Source organism: Phragmites australis, chromosome 4 (genome assembly GCF_958298935.1).
Source record: "Phragmites australis chromosome 4, lpPhrAust1.1, whole genome shotgun sequence".
In the NCBI taxonomy this organism is placed as follows: Eukaryota; Viridiplantae; Streptophyta; class Magnoliopsida; order Poales; family Poaceae; genus Phragmites; species Phragmites australis.
Genome location: NC_084924.1, coordinates 44,556,133 through 44,573,484, shown reverse-complemented (window position 1 = coordinate 44,573,484; position 17,352 = coordinate 44,556,133). Strand labels below are relative to the sequence as shown.

Sequence of the window (17,352 nt, the reverse complement as noted above, 5' to 3'; positions counted from 1 at the left end):
TTGGTACCCAGCTAGCGCCTTCGAGTTGCCAGAGGGTTTCATGCCTTTATAACATCGATGATATGCCTTCAACTTTGTCGGAGGGTTTTTTTAACATCTACGACATCAGGGCTTACGCCTTCGACCTGCCGAAGGGTTTCTTTGTACATCTACAACATTGGGGCTTATGCCTACGACCTGTCGGATGGTTTGTTTGTACCTCTAAGACATCGAGCTTACGCTTATGACCTATTGTAGGGTTTTAAGTACATCTACAACATTGGGGTTTTCGCTTACGACCTGCCGGAGGGTTTCTTTGTACCTCTACGATATTAGGGCTTACACCTACACATGTTGAAGTGTTTTCGATACCTTTATGGTATTAGGGCTTTCGTCTATGACCCATCGGAGGGTTTTTTTTAACCTTTACGACATCGGGGCTTACGCCTATGACCTGTCGGAGGGTTTTCAGTATCTCTATGGCATCAGGGCTTTCTCCTATGACATGCTGGAGGGTTTCTTTGTACCTCTACGACGTTGGGGCTTTCGTCTACGACCTGTCAGAGTGTTTTCAGTACCTCTACAGCATCAGAGCTTTTACTTACGACCTGCCAGAGGGTTTCTTTATACCTCTAAAATATCGAGGCTTATGCCTATGACCTGTCAGAGGGTTTTTAGTGCCTCTACACCATCAGAGCTTTCGCCTATGACCTATCGGAGGGTTTCTTTGTACCTCTACGACATCAGGGCTTACACCTACAACCTATCAAAGGGTTTTCAAGGTTTTTAAGGTATCGCCACTACCGAGGTCATGTCATCGATGGGGAGGTTTTTAAGATGTCCCCACCACCAAAGCTAAACCATCGGTGGGGAGGATTTTTTTTTTAAGATGTCTTCACCATCAAGGTTAGGCCATTGGTGGGGAGGTTTTTTTTAAGATGTCTCCTCCACCAAGGCTAAGCCATCGATGGAGAGGTTTTTTAATTTTTATGCCTTATTGTAGCGAAAGTATAACTTAAGTTTTGACTGTAGATATAACTTATATTTTATTATTTATTGTTTGAATAAAGATATAAGTTAAGTCTTACGATATTCTATTGCTACCTAGCAGCTATCTACCATGGTGACTTTCAATCAGATAAGCTATCTACTTTTAGAGTACGCTGACTTTGTTGTATAAATACTAACTACTCCCTCCGTTTCGCAATGTTTGTCCATGGCCTCGGGAGTATCTGTCTCAAATTGTTTGTCCATTGCGGTAACTAATGATGCTTTATGGTCCATTTTACTACTATGCCCTTGAGTGCATGCATGCATTTACTCCAACGCTAGTGAGTTACTTGCACTCATCCTTGCATTGATTAGGGGTAGCATTGTCATCTCACTGTATTTTTTCACTCGATTTCAGTATTTCTTGGTTTGTACGCAATGGTGGGCGTGGACAAACATTGCGAAACGGAGGGAGTAGCTGGGTAAGATATTATTAGGTGGCCATGAGCAGGCGTACCTTTGCCAAAATGAGGCCTCCATAGTAATGTCAAAGGCCAGGAAGAACTCCACAGCATGAGGCAATGGAAAGGTCGGCTTCTCCGACCTGGGCTGCCTGTCAAAGGGTATGGGCTGCATGGGCATCCGAAGGACTTAGAGCCCTATTGCTGGAGCCCTGCACCTCTTCACCACGGCCAAACCCAGCAATGTCAAACTTGATAGGGAAGGCATGTCATCGGTCCTAACCGCTCCGGAGGCTCATGCAGGGCCCCCTACGTTAGAGGCTTGCCGGACTCTGTTTATGGCTAGGGCCTTTTTGTGACTCAATTCTCATAATGGGTCGAGGTGGGCTTGGTAAGGCCCATCGCCCACTCGGTGGCTATAGCGAAAATGACCCTATTAGGTCATGATTGTGATTATGGTGATTAATGATAACATAGTTAATGAGAATAACATGTTTGTCAATAATATATGTTAGTAGGTCTCATGAATACAATACATGAAAAAGCCACAGCAGTCGGGACAAAGTTTTGTCAAATTAAAGAAGTCCAAGGAAAATTTGTCTCACCAGATGGTCCGGTGCTTTGGGTGTTGAACTCAATAGAACATATTTGAGAAGGGAGGAGAGAGGCCTAAAAACCTCAACGGAAGGTTTAGTGATTAGCAAGTGTGCTCACCGGAGCAATTCTTTCAGAGAAGGTTGTCGTGCTGAAGAATGAAGGCTAAACCTCACCGGGTAGTTTGATGATCAAAGCATGGCAACACCGAAGTGTTTCTATCCAGAAGGCAGAATGGAACAACCGACCAGATAGTCCAATGATCAGAGAAAGATACACACCAGAGCATTTCCACCAGAAAAGGTTGCAGCCTTGGACGATCGAAGATCAACACACCAAAAGGTCCGGTGATGAAGCAAGATTACACTAAAAAATACATCAGATAATAAACAGTGCAAAGAGGTAGAACGAAATTCAAGGCATCGAATAGTCTAGTGATGAAGTGATGTGTACCGTATGCTAACACCGGAGCAATTTACACAGAGAGGATGAAGTTGGCTTGGATGGCTTATGATAACTGACCGGATAGTCCGGTGATAGAGATGAAGTATACATCGGAGTGTTTGGTGTTCACAGAGGCTTGAGTGGGGTTCCAACAGCTAGTTTGTGAGAGTGTGCTCACCGGATGATCCGGTGTTAGTACTATTGTTCTCACTGGATCATCCGGTGTAAACAACTTTTTTTAGCAGTTGGGTTAACGGATAGTGCGCGGGTTTGAGGCTGTAAATACCCCTCCACTCAGTCATTTGATGTAGTGGCATACTGCTGGAGTCTAGAGGAAGTTCATACACACTTGAGAAGACATCCAAGCCACCAAAGTGCTTAAAGTAATTTACATCCAAGCCACCAAAGTGCTTAAAGTAATTATCTAAGGCAATTAAGCACAAGATTAGAGAGTGTTTAGTGCTTGTTGGCCTAGAGTGAGTTGTAGCTAGATGCTGCAGCTTGAAGAAGGGATCAAAGAGTAATCCTAGGTTGTACCGAGTGATACGTCGGCGCCTTGTAGTCCTGGTGACTCGCCGGCATATTGGGCCTTGGTGGCTCAAGCTTGTTGACCCTCCGACTTGGTGTGGAGCGACTACGAGAAGTGTGTACGGGAACGCGGAGACCCTTGCCTTGGTGGCTCAAGCTCCGAAGTGATCACAACGGTAAGGAACCGAAAGAGAGGCTAGTGATGAGACCCTGCCTTGGTGGCTTGGTGGCTCATCCGGGTGGAGGCCTTGTCTTTGTGACTTGATGGCTCAAGAGTCATGACCGAGTGCCTACCGGGAGCATATCCTTTGTGGAACTCCAACGTAGACTAGGAGTGACATTCATGATATCAATACTATGGGATAAAAGTCTCTTGTGCCGAGTTTACTCTCTACCTTATTTACATTTCCACACTTACATTCTTGCAATTTACCTTCTTAGACATGTTCCAAGCGTTTTGATCAGTACAGTAAACATACTAGATAAACCTAGAGCACATTTAGATAAAAATTGATATAGGTTTATCTTGTGTAGTTTTTGGAGCCAAATAGATTCTAAGTGTCCTAATTCACCCCCTCCCCTTAGGATGTCACCGATCCCTTCAGCGGCCCACTGTAGGCTTGCGACCCCTAGGTTGCCTGTCGCTGGCTTTTTTCCCTTGCCGAGCGTCCTATTTGTCTCTTCAGGTAATCCTCCGAAAAGCTATGAGGGTTCGGCAGCCATCTGTGTTGTGGCCACGTCTGGATCCATGCAGGATGCACCAGTACCCTTTCGGTGGTTCCAAAGCTTGTGGTAGGTGCCGAGGATGTCGGTGGGATCTGAGCCCACTAGAGCCTGCTTCCCCGCGGGAAAGCCGTCGGGGCCACCAGGTGACCTAGTTCTCAGAGGACATTGGCTGGATGAAGGTGCTCTGGGCGTCTTCACAGGAGGCATCTAGGAGCTGGGCCCATGCATGAGTGCCCCTGGGCTCGAGCACCCAAAACCATTGGAGAGCAGCATGTCTGGATGCGCCTCGGATGTAACCCCCTAGGGTGCGATGAGGTCCTTGTTGCGTCAGTGTTGGAACGTCCCCATGCTGACTTAGGCCTCCGTGCCAATCCAAGTTAGTAGGTCGACAGTGGCCAGATGGTCGTTGTTCCACCCAACTGCGGGGCTGGTGGGTGCACATGGTGTGCTCGGTCGTGGCTGTCATGCATACGTTTGCATGGGTGCGGCAATGGAAATGGTTGCTTGGGGTACCGCATTGATGCTCTTTAGTGGTGTCCTACCTCTCCTTATACTTTTATGTTCAAGTCTCCATGGACAGCACGCTGTTGGCGGAAGAGAAGATGCCTTCCACGAATAAAGTATGGTGAGAGTCTCTTCTAGAGAGTAGACTCAAGCTTCAAGAAGAAGTAGAGAAGAGGGAGAACCAAAAGTGTGTTGATAGTCAAAAAGATTGATCCCATGGTCTGATGGTCATAAATATGTATTTATAGTACCGTTCAAGGTGTAAATGTGTAAATATACCCTTACAAAGATAGCGATACAAACTATCATTATATCACAACGGCCTAGGGCCGGTCGAATCGCATAACATGGGCATAGGAGAGAATCTAAGCATCTCTGAACATATTTGACCACATAAAAAAGTTATAGGCAATTACCTATATGCCTCGCAGTTATATTAGCAATAGCCTCGGATATCAGCCCTGTAAATAGTGGCGCATCGTGAATCATGTAGTTATTTGATTGCAAATCGTGAATTTGCTTCAAAATTTATTCAAACAAAAATTGCATACATATGTTACCTCACACATAAATTCCTCAACCGGACGGCTATCAAGCGTGCCGGGTTGGTGGAGTGCACCTAGCGGAAACCCTGCACATTTACGCTCCCCTGGCTCGGCTCTGTGCTTTTTAAACACCTCCTCCTCCCTCGGCGTACACCGCGGCTGAGTTCCTCCACTCTGCTCCTCTCTGACCCCCCTTCCTCTCACGCCATCTCCTTCAGTGGCAGCATAGCTACACAGGTAGCTTAGGAGAAACCGGCCATGAGGCAAGGAGGAGGGGGAGCCGACGGGGTCAGCCCTGGAAACGTCCCAGTGTGCTACTACGGCCCCGCGGGGCGCGTGCCGGCCGCGCTGGAGCGGCGGTTGCGCGCCGCGGAGGCGTTCATGCGGTGCGCGGCGTGCGGGCTCGCGGTGCTCGCCGCAGCGCTGCTCGGCGCCGACCGCCAGACCCGCGTCTTCTTCTCCGTCGAGAAGGTCGCCCGGTACACCGACATGCAGTCCCTCGTGTAAGCCACTAAGCCCCTTGCTCAACGCCTCAATTTTCCTTTCCTCCCCATGGATCGGAGCGGGGAGCAGTAATTATTTCCTCCGTGACTAGTCAGTAGTCACTCTCACTCGTGCATGCAACAGAAGCAAGCGTTTTTTATTAAATTTTCTTTATTATTTTTGTGCAACGTTCGCCACCAGTACGCATGCTCACAAATCACAAATTATAGTACAGTGATATTCCTTTTCCATCGCCGTTATCTGCCGAAATTATTTGTTCCCGCTGGTCACTGATGCGAGCTACTAATTTTGATCCTAAGGCTTCAGAAAAAGTTGAGTGCTCCTTGCCTTGGGGCTGCCTCTGGATGTCTGATGGCCACTTAGCAAGTAAAGGAAGCTTCCTTAATTTGGTGTCCTGGTTAGGTTAAGAATACCACTCTTAGCGTCACCAAACTATCGGCACACCGGCGTGAAGTGTAGTTGTGGAGAAGTAGAGAGATTAATGGCGAAGCCAGCGAGCAACCACAGGTACGGCGACGCAGAGGAACCAGCCGCTTAAAGCGGCAGCCGAGGCATGCACAGTTTGGCAAGTTCATTTCCTTGCCGCTCAGCAGAGGCCCCCATGGGTAGCATTTGCCAGTTGCCGCTGCTGCCGTGGCTGCACCGGGAAGCCTGGGCGTGCACACGGGCAGACCCGGCCGTGGCTCGCATCTAAGGAGGCCGCGGTGTCGTGCCCAGAGTAGCAGCTGCTTCAATGGTTGTCCTCGTTGGTGTCGAAGATTTTTCCCCCTCGAGTGAAATGGGTAGAAGATGATATATAAACGCTTGACAACTACCACGTGATGGCTGCCTGCCTGATGCGGTTGGATCATTCACGAGCACGCATGAATGCGACCTACTTCTCGCCTCCCGGCACGGTTGCGGCAAATCTGTAATTTCAATACTAGTAAAATAAATTTACACTTGTCAGTAGCACTCCCACCATGTTAGAAGTAGTACTTAGCACAACTTCCTTAGTAGCACTCCCACCATGTTAGCAGTAGTACTTAGCACAACTTCCTTTCATTTTTGGTCAGTGGTTTTGACTTTTCATGATCTACAAGAGGTAACTTTGAGCATTACATTTTATACGTTCCAAAAAACTATTGTTTTTTTAACTGTAATAACATTAGTTGTAAATCATATATTAAAAGTATTTTTAACAAAATAAAGTAGTTGTATCTTTTTTATCTAATCGATTTACGAAGTTTCAAACATTTTGCGCAGATTCTCAGATATCAAATAAATAGAATGGATGGAGTAGTATTGAGCAGTAATATCAGTATTAGACTGAAAATGTAAATGATGCAGTAGTCCATCATAGTATGATATAGTATGTCTGGCAGTCAACAGGGTTCGGTATTTATAATTGCAGGACATATTCGTAGCGCTACTATATGTTTTCACTTCATATATAGCTGTTGTCCTCTGCGCTGTACACATTTACTACTCCCAGGGGGACCATCTTCATAATGTAGCATGGAATCGTGTAACATTCAAAGAACTGGCATTTTGAAGAGCTAACCAAGGCCACGAAGTAGGTGAATTTTTAAAAGTCACAAAATCCTCCAAATGCACCAGTCCAAAATTTTCACTTATATTCAGAGCACAATGGTGTGAGATTGTGAATTATTTCGTCAAAACCATAAATTTGGGCGACGAAACAGAACGCCTTGCTGAAGCTCATTTGCTGGCATATATGCAGATTTTTGGTGATAGCAAATGGGATGGCAGCGTGTTATAGCCTGATCCAGGGGGCAAGGTGTTTAGTGAACATTCTGACAGGTGGTGTCCTCCTCAGTAGGCCCTTGGCGTGGGCTATCTTCTCTTGTGATCAGGCAAGTCTTAATTATTATCACCATCAGCCTTTATAGCTATTTGATCTCTGTCGCTATGTTTTTGCATGTGTGTTGTTTGTCACTTTCAAGGGGTTACTATTCAGCTCTAATGTCTAATTTTTTAGGTGTAAATGCTGCAATTCTGTAGCTCTTGAGCATCTGAACATGTTTTATACTGTGTATACGGAATGTGATGGAGACATAAAGTAATATGTTACCCAAAGTTACGGGTTAACAGACAGTAAGGTTACTATTAGTGTTCTTATGAAAAATACTTGTGATGAAATGCCATTTCCCACATTATAAGGCCTAGTACCGATTAAGTTGAAAAATAGACCCAGTAGTGATCGCGACATCAGTTTTTTTTTTTTTAGATTTGGACCCTTTTTACCCGATCTTTTTTAAGACCTTAGCGGGGAATCGTGCAAGACGTAGGATTCGATCCCACACCCGGCTCGACACCCACCTCGGTGCTTTGCCACCGAGCTCCCTACCCATCTGCTCGACATCAGTTATTGGCACTTCATTTTTCTGAGAAAAGTGATGCATGGACAAATAATGTACTAATTTCTTTACTCTTTAGCTTCATTCTGTGCTGGACAACTCTGAAATTCACACAGTCAATATATATTCTGTTAGCAGATTGAAAAAAATATATATTTTTAAAAAAGAAACACCATGTAGTTTGTTTGCTGGATGTTGCTATTGTTGATAGTGCCAACACTTACGTTTTTTGCTTGCCAAGAAGAAAAGTTTGGCCTGCATACTGACCATTTCAGAGAGGAAAAAATACTGTCGATAGTGACCTTTTTTTAAGGGGAATATTGGCCTTTAAAAAAAAGGAAAAGAGAAGGTGGAATTAAGGGCAACCTAAATTAATTTTGTATTTATAGCATACATGACACCTTGTGATGCTGAAGTTGCAGACAATAGACAATAGACATAGAGTAAATAATACTTTTTGTGATGTGAAGTTGTAGACAATGAACACACTGCAGTAACTACAAATGCGTTAACACTCAGTGACATCCTTCATGGATATTCACGGTTCCCGGTGTGTAGATAAGGCATTGTCATGTCACATCCTTCATGGATATTCACTAGTGTAGCTCAGCCAGCATTTACATCGAAGGCCTATGGGCCAGTGACTGTCAATGCAAATGCATCTGCAGTTACTACAGCTTATCTCGGCGGATAGAGAAGGCAGCCATGTCACATCCTTCCTGGATATTCACTAGTGTAGCTCAGCCAGCATTTGCATCAAGACGTTTCAGTACAGCAGGTCACATATCGCAATCAAACCTTGAGCTAAGGTTTGGCATATTCCATGGGAAATGACAAAACAGTGTGAGCAAAAACGACTCGCTTAAACTTCGAAGACGCCCAAATATTCTACCCTAACTTATGTATTAACACTTTAACAGCAATACGTCTTTCAGTAAGCTTGTAATCGTATACATTTCGTGCTAGTATAGTGAAAGAATAAGATACACATTATTTTCCAAGGATTGCATATGTTGGGAAAAAAATGTGGCCATCCTGGTTGCCTAACGTTGTTGCGCACTGTCAAGTAATATCAACATGCGCATTTGCTGCCTGATCGCCGCAGCACTATGAACAAGCACAGAGATGGGCAGGTAGCAGGTGAGATCAGAACCATCACATGGCGTTATATGTCAAGCTCTAGGTTGTTCCAATGCCTGTTCATGCATTAAACTTGTTAGTACATCTTTTGTACCAGCCCGTATTCTCGATCTGAAGGAACCTGTTCTACACTTCGTTAGAGTTTCTCCCCAACTGTGTTGGTAACTCTGCATTCTGTGAACTGGGTGCGCAGGTGATGGCGTACTTGACGATCTCGGCGGTGGCCGTGGCAATGGAGGCGGCGCTCATCGGCAAGTACGGCACGCCGCAGTTCCAGTGGATGAAGACGTGCCACCTCTACAAGCGGTTCTGCGCGCAGGCCGGGGCCGCCGTGGCCTGCGCCATCGCGGCCAGCGTCAACATGGTCGCCATCGCGCTCGTCTCGGCCTTCAACCTCTTCCGGTTGTACGGCAGCGGCGAAGGGAGGAAGTGATCAGGGATCACATCAGGTCCTCTTCAGCCTTCTTCTTCGCTCCCTCTAGGAACACAACGACGTCGCTGCTGGCCTTTCTTAGGTTTTAACGTGCACCAAGTCTGGAACCATAGCTGTGATGATCTTCTCCCGTTTGAGTTTTCTGCTGTTGGCATGCTGCCTGTGAGCGTAGCAATAAGGTCTCTGGGATGCCCATATATTTACATGATGTGAAGTGATCCAAGGTGTTTGTGTACGTAGTATGGCAATAAACGTACGAGAAAGTGATGTATCATCAGTGTCTCGCCGGCTCACCTGCAGGATGGCAGACCTATCGAAATTTATTCGGGTAGCTGTTGTTGCTGATCCTGTGCCGAGTGTGTGTGCCAACCTTTACTGCTCGGCACTCGCTACTCAATTCTGATCAAGTTTTTGTCCAAGATTCACCCGTACGTGATGGGCCTTCCAATATGGATTGGCCCTCTCCGTTACGAAAACACCCACATGATGGGCCTAATGAGAAAATGCACAGTATTGGGCCTCGCCTGACAATAGGGTGTATATACTTTATATATGAAAATGATGAAGCATAACCTGTTACGTAATGGTACTGTTGGGACAATATGTGGAGCCAAAATGAGTTCTCCAATATTCAATTACGGTGGTAGAAAGCAAGATACATAATCAACAAGGAGAGTCGTAGAAAATTCAAGGAAGGAGCAATATACTTTTGATGAAATATTTGGAAGCAGAAAAATTAATTTTCTTTCAAGGTCAAAGTCTGTATGTGGTCTCAATTAGTGGAAAGCAAAAGAGAACATTGAACAAAAAAATCGAGCATGGTAATTAATTTAGAGCGATATCTTTCTTTTTTAGTAGGATTGTACCTTCTTTTCTTTATTCTGGAGGCTTTGGCCTCCTAGTTGTTTTTAGAGCTTAAGTCGTCCTCGCTTTGTTTTTTCCTTAGGCCCTAACAAGGGTTGGTTGAACTATTTGTTTTCTAATTTTTTTCTCTTCTTTTAATATAATTTAACAACTCTCTTACCGTCTCTTTGGAAAAAAAAAAAGCATAACCTGTCAAAAAAAATAAGTATAACCATGGCTGCACGTATTCTCGTTGTTCTTGCATCTCTGCCTGCGTTGTAATCCAGCAAACAGATTGGCAGCTCTGCAACGTTTAAACACATAAAATACGGGTGATATTTATATAGGTCTTGTCGAATTACTCGTCTGTTGCACTGTTCTGTTCCGCTGCAAGCTGACTGCAACAGAAGAATTTGGTATACCAACGTCGACGCATTGCATGCATCTACAGCTATATATGCATTGGTTCGGGAAAACCAGGAAAGCATCTAACCACTTAATGCCCAACAGCAGTCAAGGATTCCTGCAAAAGTTATAGAGAAATAAATTATCATATGAGTAAGAACTACACTGAATCATCTAGACCGATGCAATATATCCGGAAAGATATCCTGTACGTGCATGCAGCAGTAGTAAGACAAAAACACGCTCAGTAGTCGAGTTGAATACGAGTGTGTGCCGAACGGCACGTCAGCAGCACAGAAGAAACCATAAATCCATGTATTTTCTGCCTGCTGTAGTGTCTTGTCTGTCCTTAAACAAACAAACTTGCAACCTGTTTAATCAGAGTATATCTTGTTTTTCAGAAAGTGAGTATATCCAACTCACGGTCACGGGGCGGAGGGTACTACTTTATACTGACACTGAGCGAGTCCACTCAGTACCAATTGCATGCCACCTTTTTATCCGGTGTACACATCGATCAACGAGCGATAATCGCCGATCTCATAAATTTATAAAAGAACAGAGGATATTTTCAGTAAACGAATCATACAACATATATATAGAGTTTTATACAGATTTAAATCTTATTTAAAATAATAACACTACATCCTATTAATCTTATATTGATATATAAGATCATTTGTAAAGGATTCTTGACTAATCTAGATAGATTTAGATCTACGATAAAAAAAACGATCAAAAAAAAAGATTTAGATCTCATCGAATAACTCTCTTGTATATAGTTGGAGAGGGTTGTTAATACAGGTCTAGAGTAAAAAAAGGCTCAAAATTTCACAGCTCATGCAAACTTGAACAGCTTTAATGGGCCTGTATGAAGTTTAATGGACTTGTCCTCCGCAGGATCTCTGGCTCCTTATATACAGGAAAGTCACACTACGACTCTTGAGGCCTTTTATCATTTTTTAGATACACTTGTCTATTTACAAGATATTTGAACATCTGTGAATTCTTTTTATAGAAATAAAGATATACATCAAAAATATAAGAAACCTTAGAGTATCTAAATACAATAATTTTATACTACATATGGTAGACGTCACTGCAAGAGTCCGGTCTGATCGTTTTGATGGCTCACGCGGCGCTTATCCTGGCATGCATGGGAGCTTGTCATGTTCCAAGGATGCAGACATGAGCTTGGGAGGTTGCGCGCAGCCCCTTCTCATAGGTTAGCCCGTGACCCGTCCCCTGCTGCAACTCGTGTCCTGATCGGGCAGCTAGTGCACTCGATCGATCCAGGAACCATGCAAGAACCGTACCAAGCCAGCGTTGGTCGCTAGCTCGCCAGCGTTGGTCGCTTGCATGCTCGCGCGAAGACGAATGGGCTCTTGATGTGGCCAACACGGTAGCTGTTCGCGCAACTCGAAGAGATGCAGTGCACTACAGTATGCTTAGACAGCACCACGACGAAGTGTCTCAGGCTAGCTCTCAGCAGCTCAGAGCCCCAAGTCACCCGGCCTGCCGGAAGGATGGATAACGTTTTCACATCGTCTGTTTTTACCTTTTGACTGCGTGCTGGCCTCTGGCTCGGCAGAGAAAAGCCTACAATGATGCATCGAGCAGGAACCGACCCAGCAGATCTGCGCCGTGCCCTGCTCTCCTGCCATGCTCTAGTGAAAATTACCCAGCGCCCTCGGCGCCCGTGAATAGATCTCATCTCAGTGTCCTGTACGGGAAGAACTCGAATTTTCAGTGCCACCAATTTCGAAAGGTTAACAAATTAAAACTACGTTACCAACAGCGCACTAATTCGCTTATTCTTCGAACATTAATTTATTCGAAAATACTAGTTGTCTTTTGTCGAATTTCTTACCTTAGAATCTAATTGGAGATTCATGCATTATTCTTCTCCGGTGATCTCTCATATTCTCTGACATGGCTATTGTCTTCTTCGGCGAGGTTTAGGTTTAGAGTTAGTGTTCGAGGTTTTAGGGGGATTTGTGGACTTTTGGCTCTAGAGGATGATCGGGGAGCTGTTCAGCCCGACGGTTGTGGCAAGCGGTAGGAGGGATGGCAGGGTGATGGGGGGGTGCTACCCACTACGGTGGTAGTGGATAGCGGTTGGGCCGGTGATGGTGGTGAGAGTGTCGATATTAGCGTGGTTAGTGGTGGTCGAGGGTGACGGATCCAGCAACGGTAATGCTGCCGGAGCCAGTCGGGGAGACGATGGCGGCAGGGGAGCGAGGGGAGGTGGAGGGAGAACGGGCAGGAGAGGAGTGGCGACGGAGGTGGGTGGGCCACGGTGGAGCTGGGCACGACACCGGTAAGGTGACAGGGAGGCAGCACGCAGGGTGAGGAGGCAACGCACGAGTGAATGAGGCTCGAGCTGAGTGGACGCGTCGTAGGAGGCCACGAAGGCCGTTTAAGGCTCATCCGACAATCTAAAATTCGATAGATTTGGACCATTCCAATCTATCAACATATATCTAGCTATTCTCGAATTTATTTGAGGGGTTCCAGCTCCAGAAGAATGGAAGTCACGAGCGAGTCCAAACACATAACTCGTGGGCCATTTCATTTTCGCTGCCGCGCAGTCCCCTGGCAGTTGACGGCTGCCGAGCGCGAGCGGTGAGGTGAGGGCGAGGTGATTAGTAGGCGAGCACACGCGCAAGTTGCACTTGCATCGCAAGCATCCAGCCGAAGCAACAGCACGGGGAAGCGATACAAGCCACGTGCATCGAAACAGCAACTCGTCAAACGGGCGCAGACAAGCACCAAGCGTACACAGGTGAACGATAAAAAGGAAGGAAAGAATAATTACTTCCATATATTATAGGGAATGCCTCTCTCTACGGTACAGCTTGATTGAAGAACTCTCTCTCTCTCTCTCTCTGGCTCTTATTGTTCGTTCGTGCTAATGAAAACCAAACCAATTGTGTTAAGCGGCGTCCGTCAAACGAGCAGGAAGGTAGGAACACTAGGCAGCATGCATACGCCAACGCGACGACATCGACCGATCAGACGGCCAGGATTAATGGAGGGATCGTGTGCCAGCTCAATCTCATTGTCATCACGACACGTCCACGGGCTTGCAGAGGAACAGAAGCGACGACGGCGGCGGCGGCTGCCTCCCGGCGGCGCCCCCGCCCGGGCCGCCGCCGCCGAGGCGCTCGTAGCAGTCGATGGAGAAGAGCGACAGCGAGAGGGACAGCGACAGGTGGGCGCGAGCATGCGCGTGGGCGAGCGTCCCCGCGCGGCCGAGCCGGTCGAGCGCCGGGCCGAGGCAGAGGCGGTAGAGGCGGCGGTATCCTCCGAGCGCGGCGACGACGGCGTGGGTGGCGGGGCCCGCCGGCTGCGTGGGTCCCGGCGCCGGGCCGACGTGGCGGAGGCAGAGCGCCTCCCAGACGGCGTCGCGGCGCGCGACGGCGGCCCAGAGGCGGCAGACGCAAGCCGCGGCGGCGAGCGAGCGGCCGTCAAGGCGCGCCAGGATCTCAGCAAGGAGGTCGGCGTTGTCGTTGATGTTGTAGGCGCCGCCACCCAGCAGCTGCATGCGCAGCTCCAGCTCCGTCACCTCCTCCGCCTCCTCAGCCGGGCGCCGCGGCGCGCCTCCCATTCGTCAGCTTCGGCCGTCCGTCGCGTCGAGGCCAGTGCGCGCAGCCGACTTCGTACGTGGAGATGGAAGTGGGAGGTGAGACACTCGGACAGTGAGGGCGAGAGGGGGTGGAGAGCGTATATATAGGGGAAGGAGGCGGGGTTTTGACTGTTTCTATGCGCGTGTGGGGGGCACCAAGCCAAACGGCGGTTAATAAAGCTAGCTGTGTTTAGTTCGTGTAACGGAGTGGAATGGAATGGATTTATTCTGCTTTTTTATTGTTTGACTGAATAGCGGTGGGATGGAAACTATTTTGATAGAATGCAGTTGGATGAAATAGTTTGAAATTAGAGAATATCTTTAAAGATTTGATACGGAATTATTTTTAAAAATAGTGAAACATAGTCATACCACTTCAAATATGACATTAACAATGAGTCTAAAATATTAAAATAATCTCATTCCACCTTGTCTACTAAATAATCATCTATATATAAATAAAATCATAACATACTCAAAGTATATAAATACAATCATCCCGTACCATCTGCCTCTGTAACCAAGTACTAACCAAAATTGCAGTCTCCGTGGAAGCTGGGAGCGAGTCGTCTGGCTAATTAATCGTCCGTGTCACTCACACGGGCAGCGCACCGTAAAGCAAAGAATCCGAAGGCGGAGAGAGAGACGAGCATCTGGTGTGCGAGTGAAGGGGGAGATGGGGCCAAGCGGGAGGGGCCAAGGGAAGAGGCGTCGTGGAGATGCGCGCGTACGTAGGCGCTGCCATTTAAGTATTTCCCTAGCCGTTTTGACGCGACGCCAGGACGGGTGCGCTAGCTTCCCCGGCCGGCGGGCCGTCCGGTCCTCAGCCAGTGAGCGGCGACGGAGGCACGCTGCAGCCTGCACCGGCGAACGCCGTTTACTTAACCGTGTTTCGTGCGCGTGTAGTAGGGTAGCTGCGTGCGAAATCTGGGGCCCGTTTTTGGCTTTACGGACGGACCGTTCCCTAGGATGTCGACGCGCTGCGCGGTGGCCGGCTGTGATGTGCACGCGTGCTATGTACTATGGACTGGAGACACGGGCAGACGATGGTGTCGCCCAGCATTCATGCATGCGCGCATGGCACCAATCGTACGTCCAGCACCCATCCATCACGTACGTGACAGAGCCCGTTCCTCTCCTCGCCACCGCTGTTAAGTGACAACCCATGCTCTTGCAATGAACGCTGTGAAAGTGTCCTCCATCAAGATGCATGTTCCAGTCATTCTCTTCAACATGGCCTCGAACTACACCGAGCGATCAACCTACTTCAAGACCGTGGTCAGTAAGTTCAGTCTCATCTCCCACATCAATAGCTCCACTCCGGTCAACCCCAACGACATTGCTTGGGCTTAAGACTGCACCGTCCGAACCTGGCTATACGACTCCATCCATGAGGACATCCTTGATGTCACTCTCGAGCCAGACCAGACACCGCACGACCTATGGTCACGCGTCCAAGTCCTATTCCATGACAACTGGGACGTCCACACCATATAGCTTAGCCATGAGTTCCACTACATGATGCAGGATAAACTATCAGTCACGAACTACTCCCAGCATTTAAAACCCACCGTTGATGCCTTCCGCGATGTTGGTCGCCCTGTCGGCAATGACAAGTTGGTCCTCAACACCCTCAGTTGGCTAAGTCCATGCCTCAAGCATGCTGACGACATCATATCCTTCTTGAAGCCCCTGTCATCATTCTCCAAGGCGCGTTCATGCTACTTCTCCATGAGTTGAAGGAGACGAATGACATATGGGCTACTTCTATATCAGCATTCCTCTCCACGATGGCATACACTGGCAACTCCCCTTTCCCTGGTGCCCCTCCCCCTCACCCCCTTGGCCGACTCCTCTGGCAACCGTGGCAAGGGTCACAAAAATGATGTCAACACACTGCTCGCCTCCATCAGGCTACACCCCTGCCTGTCCAACGCCTTCCACTGGGCCATAGGTGTACAATGGTGGTGTGTCTAGATCTAATCCTACAGAACTTGATGGTTTTTCTTATATTTTAAATATTAAAGCTCTTGTCGGATAAATCTCATCATAATATGAATGTGTTGTGAATTTTAATAGTTTGTTTCTCCTCATATCCGATTACACTTGCTCTGTATGGCTTTTTTTGATTTCTTGCTTGGAATTTTGACTCTCTCTTCCGGAATTAGGTATGCTGTTGACGTACTCACTCTTTATATAGTTTGTTTAGGAGAGTCGTACCATACTTAAAGTTTTTGAGTGTAACTTTTTCAAATTATATTACTCCTAAATATTTAAAATTTATAATCTAGTGATGATTTCTACGTAGAACACAATAAATTGTCTTAATATCAGCGCGTGTATTATTTACCTATGACAATGTGACGCCCTATTAAGTTAGGAACACGTGTACCATGGGGCATTATTTATTCCTCGTCAGTCCACGGTCCTAGCCTTGTACCCTTACCGTCTTGCCCTGTGTTATCTTTGACCAAATAGCACCATCTTTGTTTTCGTTCTAGTATGTATTAGTACTGTTTAAATTAAGCGGACAGCCTAACCCTACAAGCTGGGTCTGGTTTGAGAGTAATTTTTTTATAACCGCATCGTTGATTAACTAATCCCTGGCGATGATGCCTAGGCTCACGACAAGCACATTTCGTGACCGCTAGTTCGTGTGGTTTTCGGGATGCTGTTTGGTTTTCGGTCCGCGATCCCCCGAGAAAAGTGGGACGAGGTCACAACGGCTAGCTCCAAGCAACCATGTATGCATCAACTACCCATGCACACATCTTTTCGATGCAATCACTACAGATGCATATACTCTCCATTTACAAATACTTTCATTGGATTTTTACTGTAGCTAATTTTTTCATATATTTTTTAAAAATATATAGATACTTAATATATATATATATATATAAAATATTAGTAAAGTTTATTTCATAATAAATCTAATAATAGAAATTTTTTAAACATCTATAAACCTTTTAAAAAAACGTAAAGTCATATTTACTACAGTAAAAGACAATGATAAGTATTTGTAAACAGAACGAGTATGTATTCGGTGTCACATCAAAGTTTCGTTGTTATCCTCTTCTGGTTGATGAACACTCACATCAACGCTGTTACTCTGCCAAATCGGAAGCTTTCGGGATGCATGCATTTTGCTAGGTGTTAGCCAATAATCCACTCTTGTTTCTTGTTGGTGGACGTACGTTTCAATCTGGGTCAAGCATAGCAGCTAAATGAACGCGTAACACGAACTAATTGATCACGGCGCTCTGTA

The 17,352-nt window shown here is 46.6% G+C and overlaps 2 protein-coding genes across 2 annotated transcripts; one reads left to right on the top strand and one right to left on the bottom strand.

Annotated features, from left to right (window-relative positions):
• Positions 1–4,846: 4,846 nt before the first annotated feature.
• LOC133916731 (CASP-like protein 2U2) lies at positions 4,847–9,551 on the top strand. Its single transcript, XM_062360538.1, has 3 exons — positions 4,847–5,274; positions 6,999–7,131; positions 8,969–9,551. Exons 1-3 carry the CDS (start codon positions 5,030–5,032, stop codon positions 9,206–9,208), a joined length of 618 nt encoding a protein of 205 aa, XP_062216522.1. The 5' UTR covers positions 4,847–5,029; the 3' UTR covers positions 9,209–9,551.
• Positions 9,552–13,128: 3,577 nt separating this feature from the next.
• Positions 13,129–14,146, bottom strand: LOC133914454 (F-box protein SNE-like). Its single transcript, XM_062357557.1, has one exon. It carries the CDS (start codon positions 14,064–14,066, stop codon positions 13,524–13,526), a length of 543 nt encoding a protein of 180 aa, XP_062213541.1. The 5' UTR covers positions 14,067–14,146; the 3' UTR covers positions 13,129–13,523.
• Positions 14,147–17,352: the final 3,206 nt, after the last annotated feature.